Genomic DNA, 27,700 nt, shown 5'->3' with positions numbered 1-27,700 from the left:
AATGCTGAGCTGCATACATAGTAGTGGCTCATGGTGTAAATGTCGTTCTCCAGATGACATTTCCCATCGTTGGGGAGTACGATGCCGCCCAGCTTGCCGTCCCCGGCAAAATGGAAGCCAGCATCGGTGGAAAACACCAGCAGACGGGTCACATCCCTCCAGCCAATCTGCTCCTGATAAATGGAAAACAATTAAAAGAAAGCAATTACTGTAAAAGATAGCGTTTCACCTTTATTGTTTTTCCTTTAAAGCTGTGCAAATACACCAGAGTTTGCTATCCCCCATGGACTGATGAAATCTGATTGAAAAAACCTGGATATAAAACAACATCTGAACATGTTGAGCTGATTATCAGTGCATCCAAATAAAAATCCACTAGTAAACACCACTATCTCATAAAAAGAAATCCTTTTTAACGATATAATCGCCACATCACCACATAAACTTTGTATCGCTGCAAGAAAATGCCATAATTGTGGGAATACAAACCTGGATGTGTTTATTAGCCTTAGTGGGCCAGCCGGGAGCGCTAGGATTTTCTTCCCATGCCTACTTACTTACCAGTGTTGCTAGATTTTGCAAGAGAAATAAGCAACCAGGTGCATGAAAACAAGCCCAAAAAGAAGCGACTGGGCCACAACTTTAAACCTATATACATTGGCTATTTGAAAATAGCCGATCTACAAGATCACAACGCACAAAGTTGTGAGCTTGAAGATCTGCCATTTTCAAAGAATCTTGAATCTTGTGCAAGTCCCTGGTATGCGGACAAATACATATTAATTTGGGGGTCCTTGACCAGAAAATGTTTGAAAACCACTGGTTTAAACAACACTAGGAAGCAAGCCCAACTACACGTCAGAAGCAAGCCCAAAAAAAAACTCAACCCACAACTACCAATATTTACAAGCGACTTCACAGAAAAACACGCCTGAAGTCGCTTAATAACAAGCGGACATACTGTAGCAACACTGCTACAGTACTTACCCGGCACACGGCCACTTGCATGATGGCGTCGAAGCCCCCCTCAGGAGAGTCCAGGTTCCCAGAGATGTGCTGCATGCCCACCAGGTTGTTGAACTTCTTGCCGTCGCTGGTCAGCTTCAGCACGTTCTTGTAGCTGAAGGGGCTGGTGCAGTTCTGGTCCCCGGTGCACGGGTTCAGCAGCTTAGCTGGAGTAGTGCTGATGTAAGGCATGACCGTCTTCTCCACAAAGGAGCCAAAGCCTTCAGAAACACACAAGGAAACGAGATTGAAAATATGTCCGGAACACAATGAACACAATGGAAATACGTTTTTTCCTCTTTTAAAAAAAGAACGTTATTGCGTTATCCTTGACATTCGAACCCGCGATGCACTGTCAGGCTTCTTATAAGCCTAGGTGCCCAGACTGCTACGCCAGGGGCCCAGGGCGGTCCGGGCCATCCTTGACATTTTCAATGAATACGTATTTGCAGTTATTATTATAACAAAACGCTGGAGGTCTTTTAATTTAAAACAACGCATACAGGAAGCTGCGACACTGCCTGAATTTGGGCGGCAGGCAATGAGATTATTGAATGTGACAGGGTAGCAAACGTAGCAACCGTTTCCACAATACAGGTGCACCAATGCTGAAAGCAGTCTTTCCCAGTTCAGATTTGGCATGGAAACTCCTGTATATAGTCAACAAAACCCACCACAGTAGATGTGAAATTAATCAAGACTGAGCAACTGGCATGGCCAATTTCTCAGTTTTATTGGAATGTGTGTATAGGTGAAAAATAGTGATTGTTTTCAGACATTAAACCACCACTAGTCCATACCCAGGGATGTGCGCAGTGCGCACGCAAAGTATTTGCAGACTTTGGGTTATGCGCTGTGTACACAGTATATTTAGTTAAAGTCATGTCATGTTTAGTTAACTGTCATGTGCATAGAATGCATTGCATTTGTATTGCTGAACATCCCTAAACAAAGTAGTAGTAGCAAGTATTAGCACCATTCAAGTGAATGAAGAAAGCGTACATTGGTCATTGTAGTCGACCGTTGAATATAGAAAGAAGGAGAGCAGTGTTCACTGCAGTGCACAACAAAGGTGATGTTAGCATCAGAGCACAGAGCATTGTTAAAGGAGGCTACTGCTGTGGCACTGTGTGGCAGCTACCCAAAGCAGTAGGCATGCAGCGGGAGATCAGCTTGGGATGGGCACATTATGAAATGAAATAATTTGAATTTCTGAGGCAGGTCGTCGTGGCCCCCCAGCAAATGCTTACCCAGGTTGGGGTTCACTGAGCTAGGGTACTTGTGGCGTGGGTTCCTCTGACTCAATCTGTACTCTGCCTTGCTCTGACAGTTAAATGCACGCACACACGCACGTACGCCCACCTACCAACGCACGCACGCACGCACGCACGCGGGGTACAGTGAGCTCCACCTTCGTTCTCATTCACACGGAGAGAGAAGTTTTTGTCCATACTCGGCTCGTTTGTCAACTTGAAAATACTTGAAATAATGTACTTTCTGACACGTGGTGAGTTGCAGCGCTCGCCGCCGCTCTGCTCCGTTGTATCGATGAGTAAACAGCACGCTAACCCTGTTAGTACCAAGAGCTGACAGCCCGTAGCCTTGTAGCTAAGTCTACCCGGGGACTGCCCACTGGTTGGGACCGTGACAACAGAGTACATCCCATAGCCTGGGGGAGCGTAACCATGTCAACAGACCCAGCATGCTCAGTAACTTCTTAATTCCGCAGAATTCACAAAAACGTATTTTAAACTGCTTACATTTGGGAAAAGTGAAAAATAGCATATTGCTGAACCCACTGAGGAGAAAACGTGTTCAGACAAACAGACAGAGATATATAGTAGGATATAGTAGGATTGCTCTTTCAGTACAAGCGTTTTTGATCCCTTAGCCTCAAGGGACAATTGACCTGTGATTGCCAAGTTCCACCAAGTTTCATGACAATTACAACATTCAATCACGAATTTGACCTTTTTGACTCAAATGTTAATCATCTCTTCGGGGCAGCCTATGGCCCATGAAATGTCACCTATTCCATGTCAATTTTGACTGTGACCATGACCTTTTTGACCTAAAAGTTCCACTAATCGAATCCACTTTTCATGGCAGCCTATTGATCATTACCAACAAGTTTAATGAAAATCCGTCCTTGAGGTATTTTGCTAACAGACATAGAAACGGGACCGGACTGATTACAATACCCTGCCATGCATTGTTGTGGGCAGGGCATAAATGGGGAGACTGACCAGAACAGATTGGATTGGATTGTATAACTGTTCATGTACGGGTGTTTCTGCATGATCAGAGTGATTTCCCCACCTATCCTGAAGTCAGAGGTGATCTTGGACATCTCCAGCATCAGACTGGTTCCCAGGTTCTTGACGTTCTCCAGATCGTCCTTCATGGAATAGGACAGGTCCATCAGGTAGTACAGGTCAATGGGGTAGTCCTCTGCCCGCTTGAACTTCAGGTTGAATGCCTGGGGCTCACCTACACAAACAGACGGCGTGCATTTATAGGCTCTGCACTTCACATGCTATAGGAACATACTGTGTAATGAACTTCTCCTTTCCAAGCTCAATTTTAAACAGGTATATTTTGTTACACTACACGAGTATATATTTATTCCAAGAGACAAAAACAACTTCAAGAACTGCCTCAGAAATAGTATAGGGACAGCAACTTTCTAAAGGCTGTTCTGTGGCTAATACAGGATTAGTCATTGTTGCATGTAATATACAGTGAGTATGTTGGACTGTGTGTTGTCACGATAGTGGGGATGTTCCAGCAACACTATGTCCCAGTCCCTCACCAGAGCGGAGGGTCAAGGAGAGTTTCTGGGGCTGGATCTGTGTGATGTTTGAGTGATGGAGCTTCTCTGCCCCCTTCTTGCGATTCGACACCGGTTTATTCCTGAGGATCCTCTTTAGTCCTCTGGGGTTCTCGATCTTGTTCTCCGCGCAGCCCCTCTTCCTCAGCGACTGCAGTTCGTCGCATCGGGTCGACAGGGTCTCACCCTGGTTCAGGAAGTCCTGGAAGGGGAGACATCACACAGTGTGTGAACTCAGTCAGTTTGGTCAAGAAAATGCAAAAAAATTACTTCACTGTGTCAAGGACAATGCTATCATGTATCATCAGTGCACCATTGCTGTCCTCTGTCTTTATGCTTTATATTGAGGACAAGGTTTTATGGATGTATATAGGTCTGTGTATAGGTCAAGCTCTGCCTGAGAATAGCAAAGCCCCTGTCAGTGGTTATTATATTACTATTTGTCATATGACAAAGTATAAATACACTATTTACATTACATTACATGTACATTTAAATTTGTATAAGTGTTGAAATATTTAAATATCTTTTCACAATTTGTATCTATAATGACTTGCCCAAAAATAGGGACGCTAAGTTATTAATAGCAAGCCGATCTGTCTACACATTACGGCTATGCATGACACAGCACCACGCAATGAATAAGCTGAGGGCTCGGATCCACATACCGGGTCTGTGCACCAGCCGCATTTGGCCCCAGCCTGGATGCATTCACCGCAGAACTTGGCATTGGCACTGATGCAGTCGTTTCCCTCTGGATGGAAGATAAAGGAGAGAAAGAGAAACCGATTGAGAGAGAAAGAGAGAGAGAGAGAGAGAGAGAGAGAGAGAGAGAGAGAGAGAGAGAGAGAGATGGTACCAGCAGAAGCAGCCTGTTGAAGCCCACTGTAGCTGTGCTGAAACGCTGCGTAATTGGAGAGGGAGGTGGTGGAACATTGCGCTCTTTTCCATTCTGCACTAAGCTCTGTGATGCTAAGGTGGAGCCCAGCTTGTGGTTAAATGACATCATTATGGCTAGGGCCGAACGTCTTATTCTGAAGGGGGAGGGCATGTTTTTATTTTGTTTCTATTTTGTAAAGCGACTTCGAGTACTCAGAAAAGCTCAATATAGGCCTGGACCTCTGGCGTAGCGGTCCAGGCACCTGGAGCTCATTGTAGCCTGACAGCGTGTCACGGGTTCGAGACCCGATCCCGACAGCCTTTGCTGCATGTCACTCCCCATTTCCTGTCAGCCTACTGTCCTGTCAATAAAGGCATAAAAGCCCCAAAATAAATCTTTAAAAAAAGAAAAGCGCGATATAAATTGTATGTATTAGTATTATTATTATTATTATTATTATTATTATTATAATAGAGTATCACACAAAAGTCAGCTATTTTTGCTATTTTTTAAGAAAAATAATTAAGTGATAGTGAAAGTGTTTAACTGTGTCTATGGATTTTATACATATTTAACCAATGAAAAGTATTTATTTAGTAAGAGCTTGTAACTCAATAATAACACAGGTTATTTCCCCCCCTCATTTCCTGAAAAGTAACTGTTTTGGACGTACTGTACAAGGTTTCCACTTGACAGAGACGATATCATATGTAAACTGACCTGGCTTAAGAAGGCTTGGTTAAACACACGAGATGTGACATGAACATCTTACCGTTCTGAGCCCTGCTGTAGCAAAAGACTCCTAGCAAGGATATCAAGAGCAGCTTCAGGTCCATCTGAAAATACACAAATGGAAACATATAGCCTATTAGCCTACCTTTAACCATTTAAACCCTATATACTTTGATCAGTTTTTGGCCCCCTCCTTTTGTCCGTCTACACCATGGGTCTTCAACGTTTTTCAGTCCAAGGACCTTTTAGCTGAGAGATCGATGATGAAGCAGGGACCCCCACTACATATTGTATAAAATTGTGTTGTAGATTAAACTTTTTCATATGTTTCATAAATAGCTCCATAGACTTGTTTGACAGCACTATCGTCAGTGTTGTGTCAATTAATGTTGTGAGCTTGTAGATCTGCTATTCTTAGCTAAAGTTCTCCTCAGAATAGGGATGCTACGTTTCAAGTGGTATTATGTTTAAAAAAAACGTTCACACAAATATTTGCCGGCCCCCTGTTGAAGACCCCTACACCAAAAATATCAAGGGATATTGCAACGTTTCGACCTTCTAGGTCTTCATCAGGCAAATATTTGCCTGATGAAGACCTAGAGGGTCGAAACATTTCGAAACGTCGAAAGTGAGTTTCTTGGAGCTTGAGAACAGTGTGCGGACATCCTTCTTTTTCTTGAGCTTGTAGGTCTACCATTTTTTGCCAAATGTTTGCCAATTTTCTACAACTGTTCGCCTATTATGACATGCCCAGAATAGGGACGTTAAGGTTGATGTGGTTAAAAAGCCACGAGTCAAACATTTCTCTTTGTTAACAGTGATACCCCCCCCCCTCCCCCCCCTGCAGTGCTTGGTGACTTGAATGCTTAAGTTTATAATTTCCTGGACAAAAGCTCCCCGGGAGCTAAAGAGGGTGTTTAGCAAATGATGGATTACATCTGTAAAAAGGCCTAGTTATAATTGGTGGTAATATAATAACCACTGACAGGGGCTTTGCTATTCAGGCAGCATCAGAGTGACAGGGAACTAATGTAATAAAAACACAACACTCAAAAACAAACACACACACTCAAACGCGCGCGCACACACACACACACACACACACACACACACACACACACACACACACACACACACACACACACACACACACACACACACACACACACACACACACACACACACACACACACACACACACACACACACACACACACACACACACACACACACACACACACACACACACACAGTTAACAAGTCAGCAGCCTCTCTTTGCCTCCCAGCATCACTTTCTTACTGTAAATAGTCTACAGGCCTCCCTAGAGTCAGCCTCTCTCCTGTCATGTCCATTGATCCCTCGGCTGTGTGCACGCCTTCTGGTCAGCGCATGTCAATGAATCATTCCCCATTTCTTAATGCTAACATCACGGCTTACCAACAAACAAGGGGACTTAAATGGCCTTTCTCTGGGCCAAACAACCCATTAGAGAACAGGACAACTTGGAACAAGGACGACAGTGATGACTCGATGGAGATTACAGTAAAAGCATTAACGTCAATACTGTACGAGATGCACTCAACCTTGAGGCCTAACAGAATATCGAAGGTTCTGCCTCAGTGAGGAGGATAAAGGGAAGGCACTTTCTCCATGAGCACTATTATTGGAGCTCTACCGATAGAACGATCGGCCAAAAGACATAAAGGAGCTCGACTCCCTACCCAAATTCAAAGCCAACCTAAAAGAATTCCTTTCGTCAAAATACAAGTGAACATAGTTTAACTCCTTGAACACCTTGTTAATAGAATCCCCCCGCCCCTACTTAGGGGCGGGGGTTAATATACCCTACAGTTCTACTTAGCTTTTTCCCATTATGTTCTTGTAGTATAATTCGTATTGTATTGTCTGTATTATAATGCATTACTGATGAATTGAGTACAAAGGACCACAATGGAAACAAGCCCCTGGGGTACTGTTAATAAGCATGTCAATCAATCAATATTTTGTTGATATATCGGCCATTATTTGACTTTTTTAAAGACATCAGTAACAGCAATTATTCAATTCAATTCAATTCAATTTTATTAATTCAATTATGCAGGCGATGTTTCGCGATTTATGCATTCAAGCTGGTGTCCCTATTTTGGGCATGTCATTATAGGTGAAAATGTCCAAGTTTCCAAGAATTTAAAGCAGATCTGCAAGCTTATAGAGCTTGTAGATTTGATATTTTGAATAGGGCTTAAGTTGTTAAATAAAATCAAGTTCTGTATGTGTGTAATGTAGGCCTATTTTATATTTAGTTTGCTTGTTTATTGTATAATTAAAGTTAAATGTTCTTTTCATATATTGAATAATATATATATACAGAATATATTTGTTTGCTTATAAGTTAACTATTGGATTTAAAGATTGATTTTATTATTATATTTTGTTTACAAAATATTGGTTGAAATATTGGTAATCGTCATTTAGGACACTCCAGAATCAGGATCGGCATCAGATCCAGAAATATGGAATTGGTCAGGCTCTAATAATTAAGAGTAATTAAAATGTTTTCAAAATATAAATATATCAAAAGACTTGCTTTGCGCGATGCGTCAATCAGCGTGTTCGGGTTCCGGTACCCAGCATTGGCCAGATTATTGCATGGCTGAAATAACACTTGTCATTACCTACTGCAGCTACATTTAATGAGAGCCAGTAAAGTGGCTGAAGAGGAAATGAATGAATCAAATCAATGATATCGCCTGATGCTTTATTATGGTGAGCCTGCCGACGAAGGCTCGAGTTGTGGCAAATCTAATTAACATGTGGAATGTAAGGGCCAATTTCCTGCCTCGTCACAAATCATACAACCTAGGGGAGCTAGCGCAAAAGTGAACAGTGGCTAATTCCCTACTGTGCTGCACATTAAAGGCACATGGTTCACATTAAAGCGAGACAGACAGTGTTCAGCCAACACTCAACTTTAAACACTAAAGCCCTCTTTTAGACTTCATCTCACGATGGCGTCACGTGCGTGGCGAAAACAGACGTTCTCTGTAGAAGGGCCTGTTTTTGAACATTTCTTAAAACATGCCCAAAATAAGGATGCCCGGGTTGAAAGTGATTAAGCACATTTGATACGCAAAGCATGGCTTACAGCAAAGTGTTCCTTTTCTAACCCTGCCGTAACCGTTGGCTATTCATAGTGGCTACATTAAAGAGGCTGCATTCCCTAACGCTGTGGTGAAGGAGGTTCCGGACGACGTTCACTGCGGATGGTGTTGAGTGAAGCATTCCTGTGTGCCCGACCCGTGCGTGTCCGGTTATATACACATGGCAGGGCAGACAGCCAGTCTGCAACCCCCCACATTAGATCAGCCTGTTTGGGCCTTCCCTGCACTGCTCCACATGTGTGTGTGCGCAAGTGTGTCTGTCCTTACTCAAGGTAAACGCCACAATTAGCCTGGCTCGGGCCATCATCATACGACACTGTTCCTGGCTGTCAGGCATGCTCAAAGCACTTGTACTGTCATTTACAGTAGCTACCCAACAGCGTTCTGGCGAGGAGATAAAGCTATCGGAAAACAGTTATGTTAGTGCTCAAAATAGAGCAAGTAATGGGCTTGGTTGTTGCGAGAGGGTGTGATGGCGGTCTTAGCAAGAGCTTAGGACAGGATTTAACCCATTTAGACCCGAGGCCGATTCTAAAAACGCCTTCTAAATCCTGAGCTAAGTTTTCTGAAAAACTTCAAATATTTATTCAAAAATTACAACAAATGTATGTTGCTATATACTGTACATAGCAACAAGAACTCCAAAAGGGGTTCCCGTCCTGAAAGGTATAGTTACAAAAAGGGGTTCTCGCCCCAAAATGGGTTAAGAACAATGAAAGAAGCGAGTTCTCCGGACACTGTGAATATCGAGTTGACGTGTGAGGAAAATAAATTCACATTCCTTTTATTTCTTCTTCTTTCCGGCATTGTTATGCTTTATTTCAGACAGAAAAGTATCGAGAGATAGGAAACCAAGGGCAGACAGGGGAGAGACGTGAGACAAGACAGGTGTCGGAGTCAAACTCGGGTCCTCGCGTTAACAAGATGCATATGGTCTGTGCACTAACCGGTTGGGACACCAGGCACCCTACATTCCTCTTATTTCTGTCAAAACCACAAAAGCAAAAGTTATTTCCTTAAGCGTTCTCGCTGGGGCTTCGACCTCAGCTCTGAGTTCCAGGGAAACATTCTAATGCAAACTATGCCTGTAAAACGCCAGCGAGGTGTCAAGTTAGAAAAACAGCCATGGCGTATTCTATCCATGAAGCTTAGCAGCTGTGGGGTGGAAAGCACTAAAAACAACGTACCAAGGAGTGAGGATAGGATATAGGAGCAGCAGAGGTCTTGTTGGGCCGAGGACATCTCCAATAACCAAAATGCCATGTATTTAGCTAGGCATGATAATGCCAAGAAAAGAAAAGAAAAAAGACCTATAGGAACACAGGCGGTTTGATTTATCTCTCCTGGAAAGTGAATGACATAAAAACATTCACAAATATTTCGGCCATATATCTTGTCAGACGGGAATTACAGTGCCAGTACGAATAGGGAGGGGTGGGACTATTAAGAGACTCAAGCAAAACAGTCGCAAAGCCAAAAACTATTTCTGTGTGTGTGGAAACAAAAATAAAGGAAAGACCCAGACAGCATAGTAACTGAGCTGAAACCAGAGGGTTGATTTGCTCAAGAAAAGGGATAAGCTACAGTACAGTATAACAATGCTAAGACAACTTACGACTCAACTCCCTCTGTCTGTCCATGTCATATAGAGTTGTGGTTTTCAATCTGTGGGTCGTGACCCGTAAGTGGGTCACAGCAGAGGGCCAGGTGGGCTGTGGGATGGCCACAATGAACTATTTTAAAAAAATGTACAGAACAATACTTTGTACTGTTTATGCTTGACACAATTTTAAAGAAAGCTGATTAATTTCTATTAAATGCAATTCTATGCACTATTTGTGAACATATATTCACAGCACTTTATTTTGAATGTTATAATTACATATCGGCACACTGATATGATGGGGTTACAAATCTGTTCAAACAGAACTTATTGTATATTATTCTTTAAAAATTCTCCCTGATAACTGCTAACTTGACATGACGCATCTGTTTCATTTGTTCAATGTTTGGAATACTGTACTGATGAACAATATACTGCACATACAGAAATGTTAATTATCTCACTTTTTACATGGTATAAATGTGAATGTTTTTGGTTACGTCACAAAATATTTGATGGGTCCTGGGCCAAAATTACCTCCACAGGTGGGTCACAGCATGAAAAAGCACAATGAACTCATCATTACCATAATAGATGTGTATAAAAAAGTTATATGTATTATGAAATGAGACACTGCTTCTCCCTTTCTCTGTCTGATGGGCCCTTGTTTTTCTTTTACGGGCTCCTTAGTCTCGCTTGGCGAGGTGGGACGAGGTAATGCCTGACTAAAAACAGGCTGGGGCCTCGAATGCATTCTTGGGGGATGGACCATACCACATGTGCAGGACAGTCACCCACGACCTGCAATGCTCTTTACTGCACTTTGAAAAACGTGAGCAGTGGCGGCCATAATGCCATAATGTCATACCTCGTCTCCAACACTTGCATATCTACCTGTTTTTTTCTCTCTCTGTTATCTCACTGCCTCAAAAAGTACTACATTAAAACAATTCTAAAAGGAACGAGGGATATATATTGTCTTAAGATAAACAGAAAAAAGTAAGTACAGTTAAAAGACAGACTTCATGAATGAACGGGCGGATTTTCTCTCCTTTAACCCATTAAAGCCGGGAAAGCATCTGTGTCATTTCATACTTTGGCTACTCAAAAATAGTAGATATACAAGCTCATAGCGCTTCACTTCGTGCCATGCTATGAGCTTGTAGATGTGCTATTTTTGAAAAATGTGTGCAAATCTATGAATATATACATTTTTTAAAGCGAATATTTTTAAACTCAAATCTTTGCTTCTGGGGGTCCCTGGAACAACATATTTTGAGATGGGGGTCTGCGGCCAAATACATATAATTTTGGGGGTCCTTGACATGAGAAAGTTTGTGAACCACTGATATAGCAATGTAAGTTTTCCAGAAAACGGTTAAGATTTAGAAGACATTTAGAACTGTCAACGGCGAGGTTACATGGAGCAAGTGAGAGGAACATTGATATGTGGTCTAATGTTGCAGATAAGCTTAAAGATTTGGTTTAAGTGTTGTACACAGTGTTTTGACCTTGCACAGGTATAGGCATGGTGTTTGGCCCTTACATTTCGAGAAATTGTTGGTCCGGGGAGGGGTGGGTGGGTTTATTTTTATTATTATTATTATTTTGTTTTAAGTTGTTTGTATCTTGTTTTTGTTGAAAAATGTATTCATATGAATATAATGGTATTGTCGATTTGATAATAAAAACAATTCATAACAAAAAAAAGATTTAGAAGACATTTGTAGAATCGGCCTCATGTCTTAATGGGTTCAAATCTAGCTACTACGTCTTCAAAACCTTGGCAGAACTTGGTGCAGCGAGGACTGCAGTAAATGATGAGAATGTGGACAGTCACAGAGAATAAGACACGACGAAAGAGAAAGAGAGAAACAGGAAAGAATGAAGCGCTGAAAGCCAGGCCTGGGCCTGGCAGTGTCTCAGAGTCACAGTGCTTTTGAAGGAGTATAGTTCTTCTAGCTCTGGGAGTTTTCCTTACTCATGAGGAGCTGTTCTTCTCCGGCCACGAGTAGGAGGAATGGAAAAGAAAGAAAAACAGGAAAGGGCGGTCCTTTGCTCCCAGCTTGAAGTGGGGAAAGGGGGGCCGCCTCAATTCCAAAGGGAAAGAGTAGCTTCAACTTTTACTACACTCTGTTCAAACTAAGGTAGCCATTTATTGACCACATTCACGCGTGGCTGTTTTGCTCTTACAACTGACTCCACCCCACCCAGTAGGTGGAGTAAGAGATAAATGGCCGCCGTGTGGTCAGTTCTCTCCCATGAAAACAAGAGTCCACACACTGGATCGTGCTATATAAATGATCTAGTGCAGGGGCTGTGTCAAACCGCTTCAGGGTTCCCAAACCTATCCATGCTAATGACCCCCAAATAACCATAGCCTCTGGCAGTGTGGACCCCTACAGCGGGCACTACCCCTAAAAAACGGAAATAGCGGAGACAGACGACCTACAAGGTCACAAAGCGACCTGATGTGAGTTTGTACGTATATCTGCTGTTTATGCAATTTTTGCAAAATCTTTGAAAATGTTTTACAATTGTCCTATAATGACATGTCCAAAATAGGGATACCAGGTGGAAGTGGTTAAACTGGCACAATAATCTTATGCATTGAATTTGAACTGAAGATATTTTTTCCCCTCTCCTTTCCAACCGGCCCCCCTGGAGGCCCCCACTGTGATCTAGTGTGCAGCCTCTAGTGTTCTGCTTTCACGTGTTTTCTCCTGTCCTGCACCTGGTACTTTATCATTTGGATGTGCGTGCTTTCCTAAACCTGTTTCACTTCTCTCCCAAACCCTGTCCAACTGCTGTGTGTCTTCCTTCACGTCCCACTGCATGATGGGAGTCGGGAGATGATAAAGCCTATCTTTGGCATTCTACTCCCATCCTCTCCCTCCCCGACATTCCCCTCCTGCACAGCGAGCCGTGCGAGCAGAGCCAAACCGTGGCCCCTAGACATCTTCGCATGCCCTTCAACAGCGCCAAGAGTGGAACATATACCCGGGCAAAGAGACATCCAAGCTTCCCCGCAATGCTGGAGGAGAATACCAAACAGCTAGTGTCTGTCTGTGTCTGTCCATGCTCGCGGACCACCTAACCCCCCCACCCCCCCCCCCCACCCCCATCCGGAAGGCCTTCTCATGGCAGACAAAAGCCATTAATCGACTAGTCCTTGGAGACTAGAGGAGAGGGGCAGATCTTCATAGAGCTCCCACTCAGAGTACCACCTCTTCAGCTCTGAGAGCTTTCATGCGATAAATCTGACTAATGAGACCGATGTCCATGTTTTTTTTTTGGGGGGGGGGGGGGGGGGGGCTAATCGCAAAAGGCATCCAGGATACTGATATGGGAAATAATACAAATATGGGATATCTTCTCACGGAAACACTGTTCGCGGGATGTGGTTACAGTTCTACATAGACCAGAAAATGACTAGTCTAGCATCAGTAACATTAGCAATACTTTCCACTTCAAATGCCACATTAAGCATTTTTTACTTTAAAGGGATAGTTCACCCCAAAAATGACTTTTTCACCCCGGTCATCAAATTATTGACTTAGGAATGCAACAAAAACTAAATCATGAATTCCATGAATTCAAGGCTTCATGGGGTGTGTAATTGATAGATAATAAGTAATGTTTGGGTGAACAACTCCTTTAAAGCCTGGGCCATGATAAGAGAGCTGGTTTCAGGTGCATTCAATCCACTTGAGAACAACTAAATTGCTATCCTGTGTGCTTCCACTCACAAAGCCAGCTTTAATAGTTGTTAACCTGAGGAATTGTCAAGAACATGAATGGTAATAAAAATGTATTAAGTGCTCTCCAACAAACAGAAAATGTTAATGTAACCGTAGTAAACAATAATTCTAGCATAACCTCATGGTGTCAAGGGCACAAGACAAAACAGCACAAACAGTGCTGTTTTGTTTCTGCCAGTTTCTGCCAGTATCACACATCGAGCACATTGTGGATGTGGAATTGTTAAAGATGCCATTAAAACCATATGCCATTAAAAACCATATGAACCCCAGCGTCCCTATTCTGTGGTGAACATTCGGTGAAAATTACACGTCTACAATCTACAAGCTCACAATTCGCCGTAACGCGTCACATTGTGAGCTTCGACAAATGCTGTTTTCGGTGAAGAGATTTGGTGTCGAGGGAAAAAGGTTTTAACCCATTAAAGCATCTGTTTCACTTTAGATTTTAGCTATTTATATAGCAACATATGTTTTTCTGAAAACTCTTAGGATTTAGAACATTAGTTTAGAACAGTGGTTCTCCAAAATAGCAGACATACAAGCTCAAAGCGTGTCACTTTGTGCCGCGCTGCGAGCTTGAACATTTTTGAAGAGATCTTCTCTTCTGGGGGTCCTTGTCACAAAACATTTTCAGATAGTGGGGTCCGCGGCCATATATAACTTTATATGGGGGGTTTTGGGGGTCCTTGACACAAAAACGTTTGAGAACTACTGCTTTAGAAGGCATTTGTAGAATCGGCCTCAGGTCTTAATGGGTTAACAATTTCATGGCTTAGAAAGGCAGATAAGATGCTCTCAGAAATGGCAGCATGACCTTTTCAAACGGAACTGTGTCACTTAAACTGGCTTCAACCCAGCTTTATGGGAAGGGGCTAAAGATATACTTCTGGTGGAACACTGCCTAGAGAGGAACTTCAGGTAGGCTACCTGCCATGCATTTACTGTAAGAAACAAACATCAATAACACTTGTGCTCTTTTTAGTTTTTTTTCTTCCTTTTCCATGTCTAAAATACATCTGGTTTGAATAGATCTCCCAGCTTATCACTTTCACTGTTTTGAACCGTGCAGAACTCCACGTCACTATTTGTGGCTGTATCTCTGCGGTGAAAATAGCCTTGCAGTCGCGCTAACAAACTATTTCAGAATCATCCTCTCCACCTGGTCTCTGCACTCACTCACAGCACCCGCAGTCAAGCAGCAGGTCATCACGACCCAGCAGACACTGACATACAATCTCTATGATGCGACGCAAAGTAAGTTGGCCCGCCCCTCGATGACATTAAATGACATCTTGCATAAAACCAGAGAATAATCATGTGTTTAACATAAATCATCATCTCACAGATCAACTGTTGTTACACACTCGCAGCCCTTCTTTTTTTTAGAGAGAATAGAAATGTCTGGAGTGATATTGGACCTGGGATTATACAAGCATCACTCACGATTCTGTCAACATGGTGGCATCTGCTTTACCGTTTAAGTGAGCATAGATGAGAGGAGACACAGATGAAAGCACAGAGCTTCTGATTTCTCACCGACAGGCGACAGACAGCAACAGGCCTGAATAGTGTGCGTCAACAGAGGGGATTCGGCAGGAAACAGGGAAGCCCCCCTTGCAAACGCTATGAGATCAGTGCTCAGTCTGCGGAGCTGCGGGCGGCTGCAGTAAGCCTCTGCCAGTCTCTCGCAGGGCTTGCTGAGTCGGCCCTTCCTTTGCTGAAACACAGGAAGCATCAAACCCAATCACACAGGAAGGCCGCAGCCTGCTGTCTGGCAACCAGCCAAATCCCCCCTCGAAGCCCAGGACATAAAGATGGGATACTGAGTTACTGATGTCTAAATAGGCCTGTCACAATCCTATATTGAATTTGGCTAATGGGAGGGCCAGCGGACGGCGTCACTCTGACTCAGACATGACCATAAACAAATCCGATACGCCCTTATATACAGTAGGTAGGACCACAGCCATGTCACTATGACTAAGACATTACCATAAACAAACCCGATACGCATGGAGATCCGGTTGTCCATAGCCACAGATCCGACCGCTATGCCCATATATGGTCATGTGCATATATGACCAACTGTGTGCGTGCATCGACAAGAACTCGAGGGAGCGCCGAGTCGTTCGGATATACGGTTGGTACTTTTAAAATATTTTGAAAGTATAAAATTATTAAATATCTGAGTCATTTCTTTATTTATTTAAGTTATATCTGCCCTGTGCATTTTTTGTTTACAAAGCCTAAAAGGCAAACAGAAATGTAATTTTTATTTATAGGTTCCAATGTTCAATGCGAAAAACACAATGAAATCGTTAATCGCAATTATTTGTATAACAATTAATCGTTAAGTACAGATGTCATGATGGTGACAACTGTACGACTAAGTGGAGAAAGATGGGGAAAAAGAGAGACACAGGGGTAGGAGAGCATAAGAAAAAGGTTAGAAAGGCAGAATGAGAGAGAGAGACATTTGGGGGGCGGGGGGGGGGGGGGGGGGGGGCGGCTATCAGACTACCTTGTTGTTGCAGACACTAAAGTGTATTATTCAGTCAATACGGCAGCATATTTATTGTCTGTGTAGATCCACCGTGTCTGATGCACAGTGCTGAACCAGGCCATCCCTGTAATCTAACTGGGATAAACCAAACAAAGCCGCCTCGGTGTGCGTTTGTTGGCAGCACAGACAGAGGCTTTATCTGTCCATGATAACCCGTTTGGAAATTAACTGATGACTCAAACTCGGTAATTATTCGATAACATTTCGTAGAGTCAACATAATACGTCTGTTATTCAGAGTGGGAAAAACATGGCTACAGACGGTCACTAAAGGCTGCAATACTAGGAATCAGAGATGACATTTTTGCTCCAGGGCTAAGAAGGGTCCTTACAGTCTGTCAGCTAGAGTAAGAATTTGTGGGGCTGTTACAATAACCGCAATATTCCAATACCGTACTATTGACAAGCCACATGGGACTGCCACAATTGCTACTGTATAACAATAAAATCAGGATCGGGCCAGCCCGACCAAGTACACAAAGTAAAGATTTGTTTGGGCCCTGCGAATGTTTCAACCATGCCTTAATTTGTATTTATTCATTGTTTTGCCAATCAATGAATCCAATAAACAGTACACACAACTATAATTATCTATTTAATTATCATTTTCTATCAATTACACACACCATGAAGCTTTGAATTCATGGAGGTTTTTTTGTTTTTGTTTCGCATTCCTAAGCCAATATTTTGTGACCGGGTCATCGGAATATTCCCCAGGAGGGGTCAACTACGCTTTTTCAGACAGAAGTGATTGAACGTTCATAGTGAAAAAAATAACAAATAAGAGTACAACAACTGCAATTTAGCTGTTTGATCCCCCCACCGCGATCCCCAAGGTTATAGTAGAAAACAAAATTGTGTGGCACATATGTCTAAATATAACAAATTAAAATAAAAAACAGGAATAAAGAGCAGAAGACAAGCAGAATGGATCATTTTTAAGTTCAGGCATCACTGGCAACAAGATTGTGTACACGTCTTCCAACCGCTATGTTTGTGTGTTGTGGAAATAATATGTCAAGAAGGGTCCCCAAGTCTTATAGAATTTCTTCTCAGAACTAGCAATTGAAAGTAGCAACATCTCTAGCTTAAGACAAGACATTATGTCCCGAAGCCACTGGACGACCGCGGGCGAGGCAGCATCCTTCCAAGTGAGCAAAACTGCTCGCCTTAATAAAGGCAATCATGCAATGTTCTGTATGTGTAAGAGGAGCATCATCTCCCTGAATAATGCCAAACAGAGCTAAGAAGGGGTCTGGATCTAAGTTACGATGTAATATGTTAGAAAGGGTGCGAAAAACATCTCTCCAGAACAGTTGCAACTTAGGGCACAGCCAGTATTGATGAAAAAGGGAGTATGCTACTTCTTAATCTAAATATTTGTATTGGTGTCTGGTCTTGCTGCCTGGGGCTTGGGGGTAGTTTTCAACCAAAACAGAGCGCTCCATATAGACTTTTTGTTTAGCCCCCCCCAAAAAAACCTTGGGTTGGCACACCAATCAGTATAAATGAAGTAATTTGAAAGAAACAAAACAAAAGATGGGGCTAACACCGTGTCACGCTGTTGAGCCAACCCTAAATCACAGCAGGGATAATTCCTTCACCACAACACCGTTAAGGAGACAAACTATTATATCACACTTGTCCAGCCACCAAGAATGACAGTGACAGGTGCACAGGAAAGCATCCGTGTCTTGAAGCAAAGGAAGCCAATGGTACTTAATTTCTGACCAATGCCAGATTTTTAGGTCAGACGCCGATCACTATTTTGGAGAGTCCAAGCTCGCCGATTACCAATGTTTTGACCGATATTTTGTCAAATAAAAGTGCAAAATCTTGAAATCAATTTGAAAAACATAACATTTAACTAATTTATAAGCAAACAAATATACCTTTGGATAGATCAAATGAAATCAAGCATATTAACAAGCAAACAAGTACTGTAAATATAAAATAGCCAATCTACAAGCTCACAACATGTCACATGTTGTGTTGTGAGCTTGTAGATCTGCTATTTTTGAAACATTTCAAAAAGGTAAAAAATCGGGACATCATCGGTATCGACATCATCGATATCGATGATGTCAAAAAAGAATGGCCGACTTATTGATGGCCAAACTGATATATCGGTCAGGCTTTATCAGTTACACATAAATGAACAATGCAAATGCATGATGTACTGTAGGAGAAATACACGCACAGGTATACTGTAGAGGCTGAAGTATACCTTACTGCCCCACACACAGACACACGCTTGTGCATGAACACTCGTGTGAATTTGCCTGAGAGCAGCTACATGGAGGAAAAGGCTCAAGCTGTCCAACAGAAGCAAGGGTCATGTGCAAACTGTACGGTTATTCTCAAGCTTGTCTGTTTTTTCTATATATAGACGGTCCTGTCAAAGTTTAGTCGTAATCTGACTTTAAACTCAACTCCATACTAGACTGCCGTTGGTGGGGCCAACACCTCTGCCGCATTTCTGCTGAGGCCCTAATGCGAGAAAACTGGCATGTTAATGATGTTCAGATGTCTTTCATTATGGGCTCCAGGCTTGACACTTGAAGGGCCTCCATTTCCGCTGCCGTGGGATTGTGAAAAAAACAAAAACAACTCTAGACCTAGAACAGTAAGCAGTCCAGTTACATGCATTTCCTCCTGGGAGCAGTAGAAAAATAACTGTCATTTTCCATTCTATAAGCGTTCTTTTCTGAGGCACGGACTGAACACAGTGTTCTAAAATAAGGTTTCTGGACTCACACGATGCTCTGCTATTCCAGCCAGGACCAAGTTTTGATCTTTATGAGGATTGTACAGCTGTTGTTGTTTGAATAGAAGTTGTTTTTCTAAAAGAAAAAAAGAAAACCTTGGAGTATTGTAGACTAGCAAGTTAGAGCTCTGCTACAGTGAGATCTAGCAAGATTCGGATTTGACCTCGGCTGTTATTTGTTATTCCACTCAAAGTTTGAACTTTAATGGTGAGCAGTTTGAGTAAATTGGAATGAACTACGTCCACTCATCAGGGAGCAGCACACCATAGCTGATTGATAAACAAACGTGACCTACATGGCCGATTAGAAAGAATGTGCTCCAGACAAAACAAAACCAAACTACAGTACTCATTAGGCTGGGGCATGGTTTTAGCAACAGCGCATGAGAGAGGGTTCCCACAGGCTCAGTGATGGTTGTCTTATTGCAACTTTACCCTCATCAAATACGTGCCATCAAATAATATGTGATTGATGTGTGGTATGTGATGGTTTGACTGTGGTGTGTGGTTCTGTTTGTGCTTGATGATTTCATAGAAGCCTGGAGATTCCCAGGTTATTGGCAAACCAAGGAATCTACAGGCTTCTATGAGATCATCACGCTCAAACAGAACCTGTATTTATAAAGTTATTGATATGATATTTTATATATTTATATATTACATATTTGTGTTAAAGTCAAATATATATTTTTTACTTTGTGAGGAACCTATTCCGATTGCCGGTGACCCACTGACCTCTCCAAGTCTGCAGAACATACAGATTAATTGTACATGACATGTTGTCTTTGATGTATAGATCCATTCATATGGAGGATCATAAGTCACTGGCTGCTCTTTAGATCAATGCTGTCGGTTGCAACAGGACACAGGATGGATAACAACATGAAAAGAACAACCACACATCCACTTGATCTGTATTGGTTGTTAGATTGTTGTTGTCGGGCAGAAACCTCTTATCTCCATATTCTAACTGTTTGTGTTTTTTTGTAAATTAACACCCTACTTGATCATACTACAGCGCCACACTAAAGTATCAAAAGTAGCAGATCTGAAAGCTCGAACCACGGCGCAAAGCAATGCGTTTTCAGCTTGCAGAGCTGCTACTTTTGCTGTTTTTGAATTTGAATCCTGAAAAGTAACAGTTTTGGACGTATGAGGTTTCCACCCAACAGAAACGATTTGCTAATCCACACATAATTTTTTTTATGATATTAGCACCTTTTTGGAGACTTATTTAAAGAGAAATATCACAATGTTAGTATTTGAGTCCAGGACTTGCTCTAAAGTCTGTTTTGAGTGACAAATTCACAATAAGAATAACCCATGACTTGATTCTGATATGACTATCTGTGAATTTGATTTACACTCAGTCACGGGACTGGGGGATTTGTACTAGGACTTGAGTGCTGGAAACTTTGGACTTGACTTATACATGAGGTAAGGTTAACTGGGTTTTGGACTCAACAACAACATGAATTAGGTAATGAAATTATGTGCTATGGGTTTTTATTTGCTTCCATTTGGCAATTCTCACGCTCAACTGACCCACAGAAACAAAATACTAATTAAAAACGGTCCAAATATTAAAGCGGCACTATGCAACTTTTTTTAATGAATACAATGTAATTTTGTCCAATCTGTATGGTAGAGTATGTTAATATAATATAACTTATACAATTGGGGTGGTTGTATTTGGTCTCTCTGCTCTTCTATTGAGAATTTTAGATTGTGTCAAAGATCATGTCTCACCTATACACAGGATCTGACACACATTTTGACCGGACGGTCAAGATTAATCATTTATCCCTTGAACTAGCAGGTAGGCTCTATTAGTTCAACGGTAAAAATGTCAGCACTTGCGCAGGAAACCGGGTTCAAATCCAGGTGTAGAAGAGGAAAGTTACATAGTGCTGCTTTAAAATATACAATACACAGGGAAATAAGACAGTCAGGAGGCTAAGACTGTAGTACAGCAATCATTCGATGGTCGTTATAACAGTCAATGACATAATAATGATACAGACAACCAACGTATTTGGTTTACTGAAACCTCTAAAATTGGAGATTCCAATTCTGAGTGGGTGTTATGTCGGTGTCCAAAGTAATATTTACCTTCCATTGTCAGGGAGTGGTAAATAGGCATGTCATGTTGGTGGTGAATAAACCCACATTTTGTAAACCCAAGCCCCTTTCATCCAAATACATTGAATGGGCTCTGGGTGAGAGGCAATTTTGGAATAAACAAAGGTTGCTTTTCTACTTGCAGTGCCTGGCTGTTACTATAATAAACATCTTTTGAGAGCTGTAGATCTCACAGGCTGCAACACTACTCTACTATTTACTAACAATATAACACGTTAAGCCCCATTTTCACAGCACACTTTGGCTAGCGGAGGTCAAGCTTAACCGCCTCATTCCTCAGAGTGCGTCTCTGAGGCCATTTTTAGAAGCCAGAGGCCCCTAAAAAGAAAATCACAACGCTGGCTTTGAGTTTGAGGTGGAGACAGGGAGGAAACGAGGGCACAAGGCAATATTCTCAGCTCGGCCAATTCTGGAGGTCACAAACCAAACCCATTCTGAAGCCTACCCCGCAATCTAGCGTAGGCTACAAATGAAAGCTCTTGCCAAAAATATATTTTTGGAACATCACAAAGGAGCCCTTCTGGCTAAACAAGGTTAACAAAGGAAGCTGCCATGCCCTTGTATCACAAAGAACAGTGTTATTTCTGTGGTATTGCTTCCAAGTTAAACTATCATAACTTTGGCTAACCGCTTAAGCCCTATTTTATACTTTGTCGTATCATGGTGTCCCGTGAAAGAAATAGCCGATCTACAGGCTCACAATGCGTCGCCAAGCGATACGTGAGCTTGTAGATCCGCAGTTGTTGACAATTCCCACCTATATGACATGCACAAAATAGCACCAGGTTGAAAGGAATTAATGTAACAGTAACTGATTGCAATGTAATGTAACTGACTACAATGTGTTAAAGTAACTGAGTACACCGTGTTAATGTAACTGACCACAATGTGTTAATGTAACTGATTACAATGTGTTAATGTAATTGATTACAATGCATAAAGGTAACTAACAGTTGAAACTTGTAGCTTGTCATTGTATGCAGTTCCAAAGGAATCACAAGGACTCCCTTACTTACAGTAGGGTTACGTGTGTTTGTGTGTTCAAGTGCTCGGGATAATGGTTCTAACAGGCAAGCATTTGTACCCCAGCCCCCTCCAGGCCCCAAATCCCCCTTTTCACAACAGTGGATGCCATTCAGTGCAAACGTGCACATTTATCACCTCTGTCTCAAAGGGATGGCGCAACACAGAGGGGCCATATAAGCCTAATCATTTAGACTTAGTCGCACGGCGGGGTCTCCCCCCAGGAAATAAAATATGTTTAAGTGTCACATCTATTTGTGGAGCAATAATGTTGTTGTGCAACAAACAAAATTAGGCTTCTGTCTGACACACACACACACACGGCGCAAGTGCACATTCATCACTTCCGTCTTAAGGGGACACATTAGCACATACGGTCTGTGTCACACACTGACATAAAAACACAGACGAGAGAGACATTGCATGTGCTGCAGAAGGGGCAACCGGGAGGGGGGGTGTGTGCGCTGTGCTGACAACAGGGCCCCGTAAATCAGCTGGACTGCGGCCCCTCCGGCAGCTGTTAGCCAGGCTAGAGGTCACATCCATTCAGCTGGTACAGCTCGCCCCCATGCTACCCTCTCTCTGCTACCGTCTTGTACCGTTCCCCAACCCCTCCTAAATGTACCCTCCTACTCAATTAGCCCTCTCCTCTGTCCTTAATGCCGTTCAACCCCCCCCCCCGCTACCCCCAACCACTCGCCTGGCTGTCCTTCAGACAGGCCCCACTCTCTCCAATTAACCCTCCTCCTCCATACGTCTCCCTGTTCCATATTGCCTCCCCCCTCCCTCCCTCCCTCCCTCCCTCCCTCCCTGCCACCCCCCACGTCGTCCATTTCCTTAATTAAACTGAGCCCTTGGACTGTGGAGGCGCACGGAGGAGTCAAAGCGGTCAGCTGTATTTACAAGGTTAGAGAAAGTGCTTGGGATCGGCGTGTGTGTCTGGGGTCTGATGAAATAGCACTGTTCTCTGCCTGGTCCAATACACATTGGAGGCGGTGCAGTCTGTCCTACACACAGTAACATTCTGTGTGGTGATTATACTCTGACAGTGTACAAATGGAACCAAATGGACCCGTACGGGTCCATTTGGTTCCATTTGTACACCGTCAGAGTTAAATTATTATCACTAAAGAATTCACGTCCCCCGTCTCCAGCACATTGACTTTTACCACTCAAACATCGACTGGAGTCCCCCTGGGCTCTATAATTGGCTCCTTTTGTCCTCCTCTGCACTAAATAGCAGAAAATAGCCGAGCTTGTAGATCTGGCATTTTTGACTAACGTCAGCCCCAGGTTAGAGACACTAGAGTTCATGTGGTTAAAAAAGGACCACAGTGATGCAGCAAGAAGCAGGAAGCTCTACTGTGTATAATATAGTATTTGCATTGCTGTTGTTGCCAGGAAAAATGACAGTGCTCAGAAATATAGGTTGCTGGCTTTAAGGGTTTTGGCAGTCCATATAGGTATATTTTATTGACTGAATATTTTATTGACAGACTTACAGCAGTATACTACGAGTAAAAAGATGCCAAATGGATAAGACATAAAAAGGCCAAAGGCTTGTTTCCATTGTGGTCCATTAAACATTCAACACTCAAACATGTGAGATGTTTTCAACCCTGGGTGCAGGCCAGCTTGGGAACTGATTATTTTCTTGAACTAATTTATCTAAGAACAATTAGAATTTCGGTGGAGCCATGATTTTAGGTCAGTCAGTACTAGTAAGTTAACCTACATGTGGATATTTTGTCAAATAATTCACACACGTAGGCTATCGATCCTCTTAGCCCCCAATCTCTCTTCAATACCCCGTCCCAATATAAAAGAGCAGAAATGCCTAATAAATTACCTTTACCATTTAAGAGGTTATTTTGTACAGTACGGGTGGTTGAGTTGCAGCAGAGTGATTTAGTTATTCTAAACAAAGCTCTTAAGCAACAACAGTAGGCCTATCTGATGAAAGAGACTGTAATAGGCCAACCCATAGAAAATAATGAATGATGAATTATAAATGAACAGTTGTCATCCCAGACAACCACAATTGGCCACTATTGTAATTGTGTTTATTAAATGTTGAATGGAATAGCATATTAAGTTACAGTACAGTGGTTGGAAGTTTATTGTCTGTCTTTGGGACACACTTTGATGTTATCTAGAGGTCTAAAACACTTCATCAATGACGTTCTCTCTCTCTCTCTCTAACACACATCAGTTAAATTGAAATGGGCTTGCTTTATTGGCATGAGAAAACATACTGTACGTTTACATTGCCAAAGCAAGAGTACACACACACACACACACACACACACACACACACCAGCAATGTTCGGAATTCGCCAATCAGGATGGAGTATGAAAAATCGGACAGATCCGTCTTGATCACTTGACTTTAGAGATAATGTGTATCGATTTGCATGATGTTTGGACAACATTTGTAGGAGTAATATAACAAAAATATATTTGCAAAAATCTGCTCTTGGTGGCGCTATAATAGGGCAATGTTAAAATGTTGAAAGTTTCAGCACAATCGGACGCTGCATTCATGATTTGCGGCATTTTGTTCAAAACGGGCCACTCCTGCAAACTTTAGATGTCAATCTTAGCCAATCAGGATAGAATATGAAAAATCAAACAGATCCATCTTGACCCCATGACTATAGAGCTCATGTGTACCAATTTGCGTGAAATTTGAAGGAGTAATATCAAAAAATGTGTTTACATAGGTCGGCCTCCTGGTGGTGCTATAAAAGGCAGATGTGAAAAAGGCAGAGCAGACGTTTTTCCTGGCCTCTAGCGAGTGCGCATACTAAGTTTTACACAGATCGTGCAGTTATAGGTAAAAGCGCTAATCGGCCTGTTATAGTGCCACCATGAGGCTGATTTGAAAGAATTCAAGTAGAGTGTCTTTCTCGGCCTAGTGAGAATGTGAGTGCAAAATGTCACAGAAATTTCAGGCTGTGTTCATTCATGATTTGAGGCATTTTTTTTTAAACGGAGCACTCCAGCAAACTTTGGAAGCCAATCTTAGCCAATCAGGATGGAATCTGAAAAATCTGAAAGACCAGTTTGGTTTAATGACTATAAAGATACTGTGTACCGATTTGCCTGATGTTAAGACAAAATCTGTAGGGGTACTGTAAAAAATTGTGTTTTGCTAAAATTGGCCTCCTGGTGGTGCTATAACAGGCCGATCTAAAAAGATTGGGTCAGAGTGTGTGCACACAGCAGCCCAACGGTGCCGGAGATTAGCTGCTCACAGACTGACACACACACACACACACACACACACACACACACACACACACACACACACACACGCACACACACGCATGGACAGGGTGCAAAACATAGCCTCGGCCATGCCTTTCGGCCTGGCGGAGACAAAAAAGCGTGGCAAATTCATTAATTGAATAACTACTACGTCCCAAACGTAGCTGTTGTTGTTGTGCACCACAACATTAAGCAGCATTAGCGCATATAAGTGGACGAATAAGTGGTTTACCTTGGTATTAGTCCGGAGGCAGCATAAAGATGATTCTTATTGAAATGATCCGCTATGCAGCAGCAGCAACAATCTGCCCCGCTGGCACCACTCACTTTCTGCTGGGGAAAAGTCACCACTATAGATCCTCTCTGCTGCTCATTCCCTTTATTTTACCCCCTCTAAAAAACACGGGGGAACTGTCAAAATGACATGATTTTAAGTGGGGCAAAAAACAATAAAAAAAACAATGCATAAAATATTTAAAACGTAAATGTTGTAGAATAAAGCAGGACGGGACGGACAGCAGCCCGCAGCATCGATCTGACTCCCCGTCTCTCCTCCTTGACCCCGCCTCTTCGAAGAATGCCAACTGACGTCACTGTTTTAACACACGCCCACTCCCATGACTATTTATAGCAGTGGTTCTCAAACTTTTTCACGTATAGGACCCCCAAATTGACATTTATTAGACCACAGACCCCCATTTCAAAAGATAAACCAGGGAAACCCTATAAGAGACATTGACATGCAACAATAATATCACCATCATCAGGGATTTTTAAGGGCACTTAAAATAAATAAATAAATAAAACATTCACATAAAAAACTAAAAACATGACAATTGTGAGGCTGATTCAAAGAATATCCAATGGTAGTAGTGTAGTAGTGGACAAATTAATTGGAAACTGAAAGTAAATACCATTAATAATTAAAAGGGTAAAGGATTTTCTTTGGTTAAAATAAGTGTTAAATAGCCTATAGCTCTATATTCTGATAGTAATCATTGCAGTGTGTTTGTTCAGTAACAGGAGTCTCCATCCTCCAGCTCTTTATTGAACAGAAAATGCTTCTTTTTTTTTGGGATTGATTGATTGAATACTTTATTAGCAGTTGCAAAAAAAAGCACAGGAAAGTGAAGTTCAATACAAGGTCAGCTAAAAACAAAAATATATTTTCAGGTCAGGATACCAATTTTATCCAATCAGGAGAGAGTACTCAGACAGGATACAGATTATTAAGTGAAATTGGAAGTGATGACACAAAGAAATGAGCAGACACAATTGGAACTGGAATAGATAAATATGAAGCTGATAAATGGGTTCTCTCTCCTGATTGGCTGACATTTTGTCACCTATCTGAAAATGTATTTTCTGTTAATTAAAGAGCTGGAGAGACATGGAGACCCCTGTTACTGAACAAATACGCAAACACTTTATAGCAATGATTACTATCAGAATATAAAGCTTTAACCTTTTAACAAAAACATTTTGTTTTAACCAAAACATATCAATTAGGAAAAAGGGGTGCAACATGTGTATGCGTTATGCCTTTATTAACAAGTTACAATTAGTACAGCGGTATATACACAATGCTAAATGGATAACACAAAAGGCCCTGAGGGCTTGTTTCCATTGTGGTCCTATGTGTGCGTGCGTGTGATGGAGAGACATGAAGGATTGGTCTCCTCCATTTCTGTGCTGGCTGTATCTCAGTGAAATCCCACACAGATTTTTCCACTGATCAGGCATTCTCAAGAAACTTTCAGTTAAAGTATAACAAAAAAAAGAAAAGAAAGAAAAACAACTAAAAGAATGTGCAGAGTGACAGCAATGAATATGCACAACTTTCTGCCCTCTCTGGAAACTGGATATACATTTTGGATTGGTCTCATGAAAAACACCAAACACAGCCAGATACGTTTTGCATTTTTTTGTTAAAAGAATGTCCTCGTCCTCAGATAGCGGA

The 27,700-nt window shown here is 42.1% G+C and overlaps 1 protein-coding gene across 1 annotated transcript in view; it reads right to left on the bottom strand.

Annotated features, from left to right (window-relative positions):
* LOC311038866 (integrin beta-1-like) overlaps positions 1–26,287 on the bottom strand; it is a 37,178-nt gene extending 10,891 nt beyond the window's left edge. The window contains exons 1-7 of the mRNA XM_084048483.1: positions 25,973–26,287; positions 5,488–5,551; positions 4,504–4,589; positions 3,818–4,037; positions 3,325–3,495; positions 988–1,226; positions 18–173 (exon numbers count right to left, since the gene is read on the bottom strand). Of these exons, the coding sequence (XP_083904609.1) occupies positions 18–173; positions 988–1,226; positions 3,325–3,495; positions 3,818–4,037; positions 4,504–4,589; positions 5,488–5,551 (936 nt within the window). The 5' untranslated portion in view covers positions 25,973–26,287. The remainder of the gene's footprint in view (positions 1–17; positions 174–987; positions 1,227–3,324; positions 3,496–3,817; positions 4,038–4,503; positions 4,590–5,487; positions 5,552–25,972) is intronic.
* Between the last annotated feature and the right edge of the window lie 1,413 nt (positions 26,288–27,700).

Source organism: Gymnoscopelus microlampas (genome assembly GCF_963454915.1).
Source record: "Gymnoscopelus microlampas genome assembly, chromosome: 22".
Taxonomy (NCBI): domain Eukaryota; kingdom Metazoa; phylum Chordata; class Actinopteri; order Myctophiformes; family Myctophidae; genus Gymnoscopelus; species Gymnoscopelus microlampas.
The sequence above is the reverse complement of the archived record's forward strand: the minus strand, read 5'-3'. Positions and strand labels throughout refer to the sequence as shown.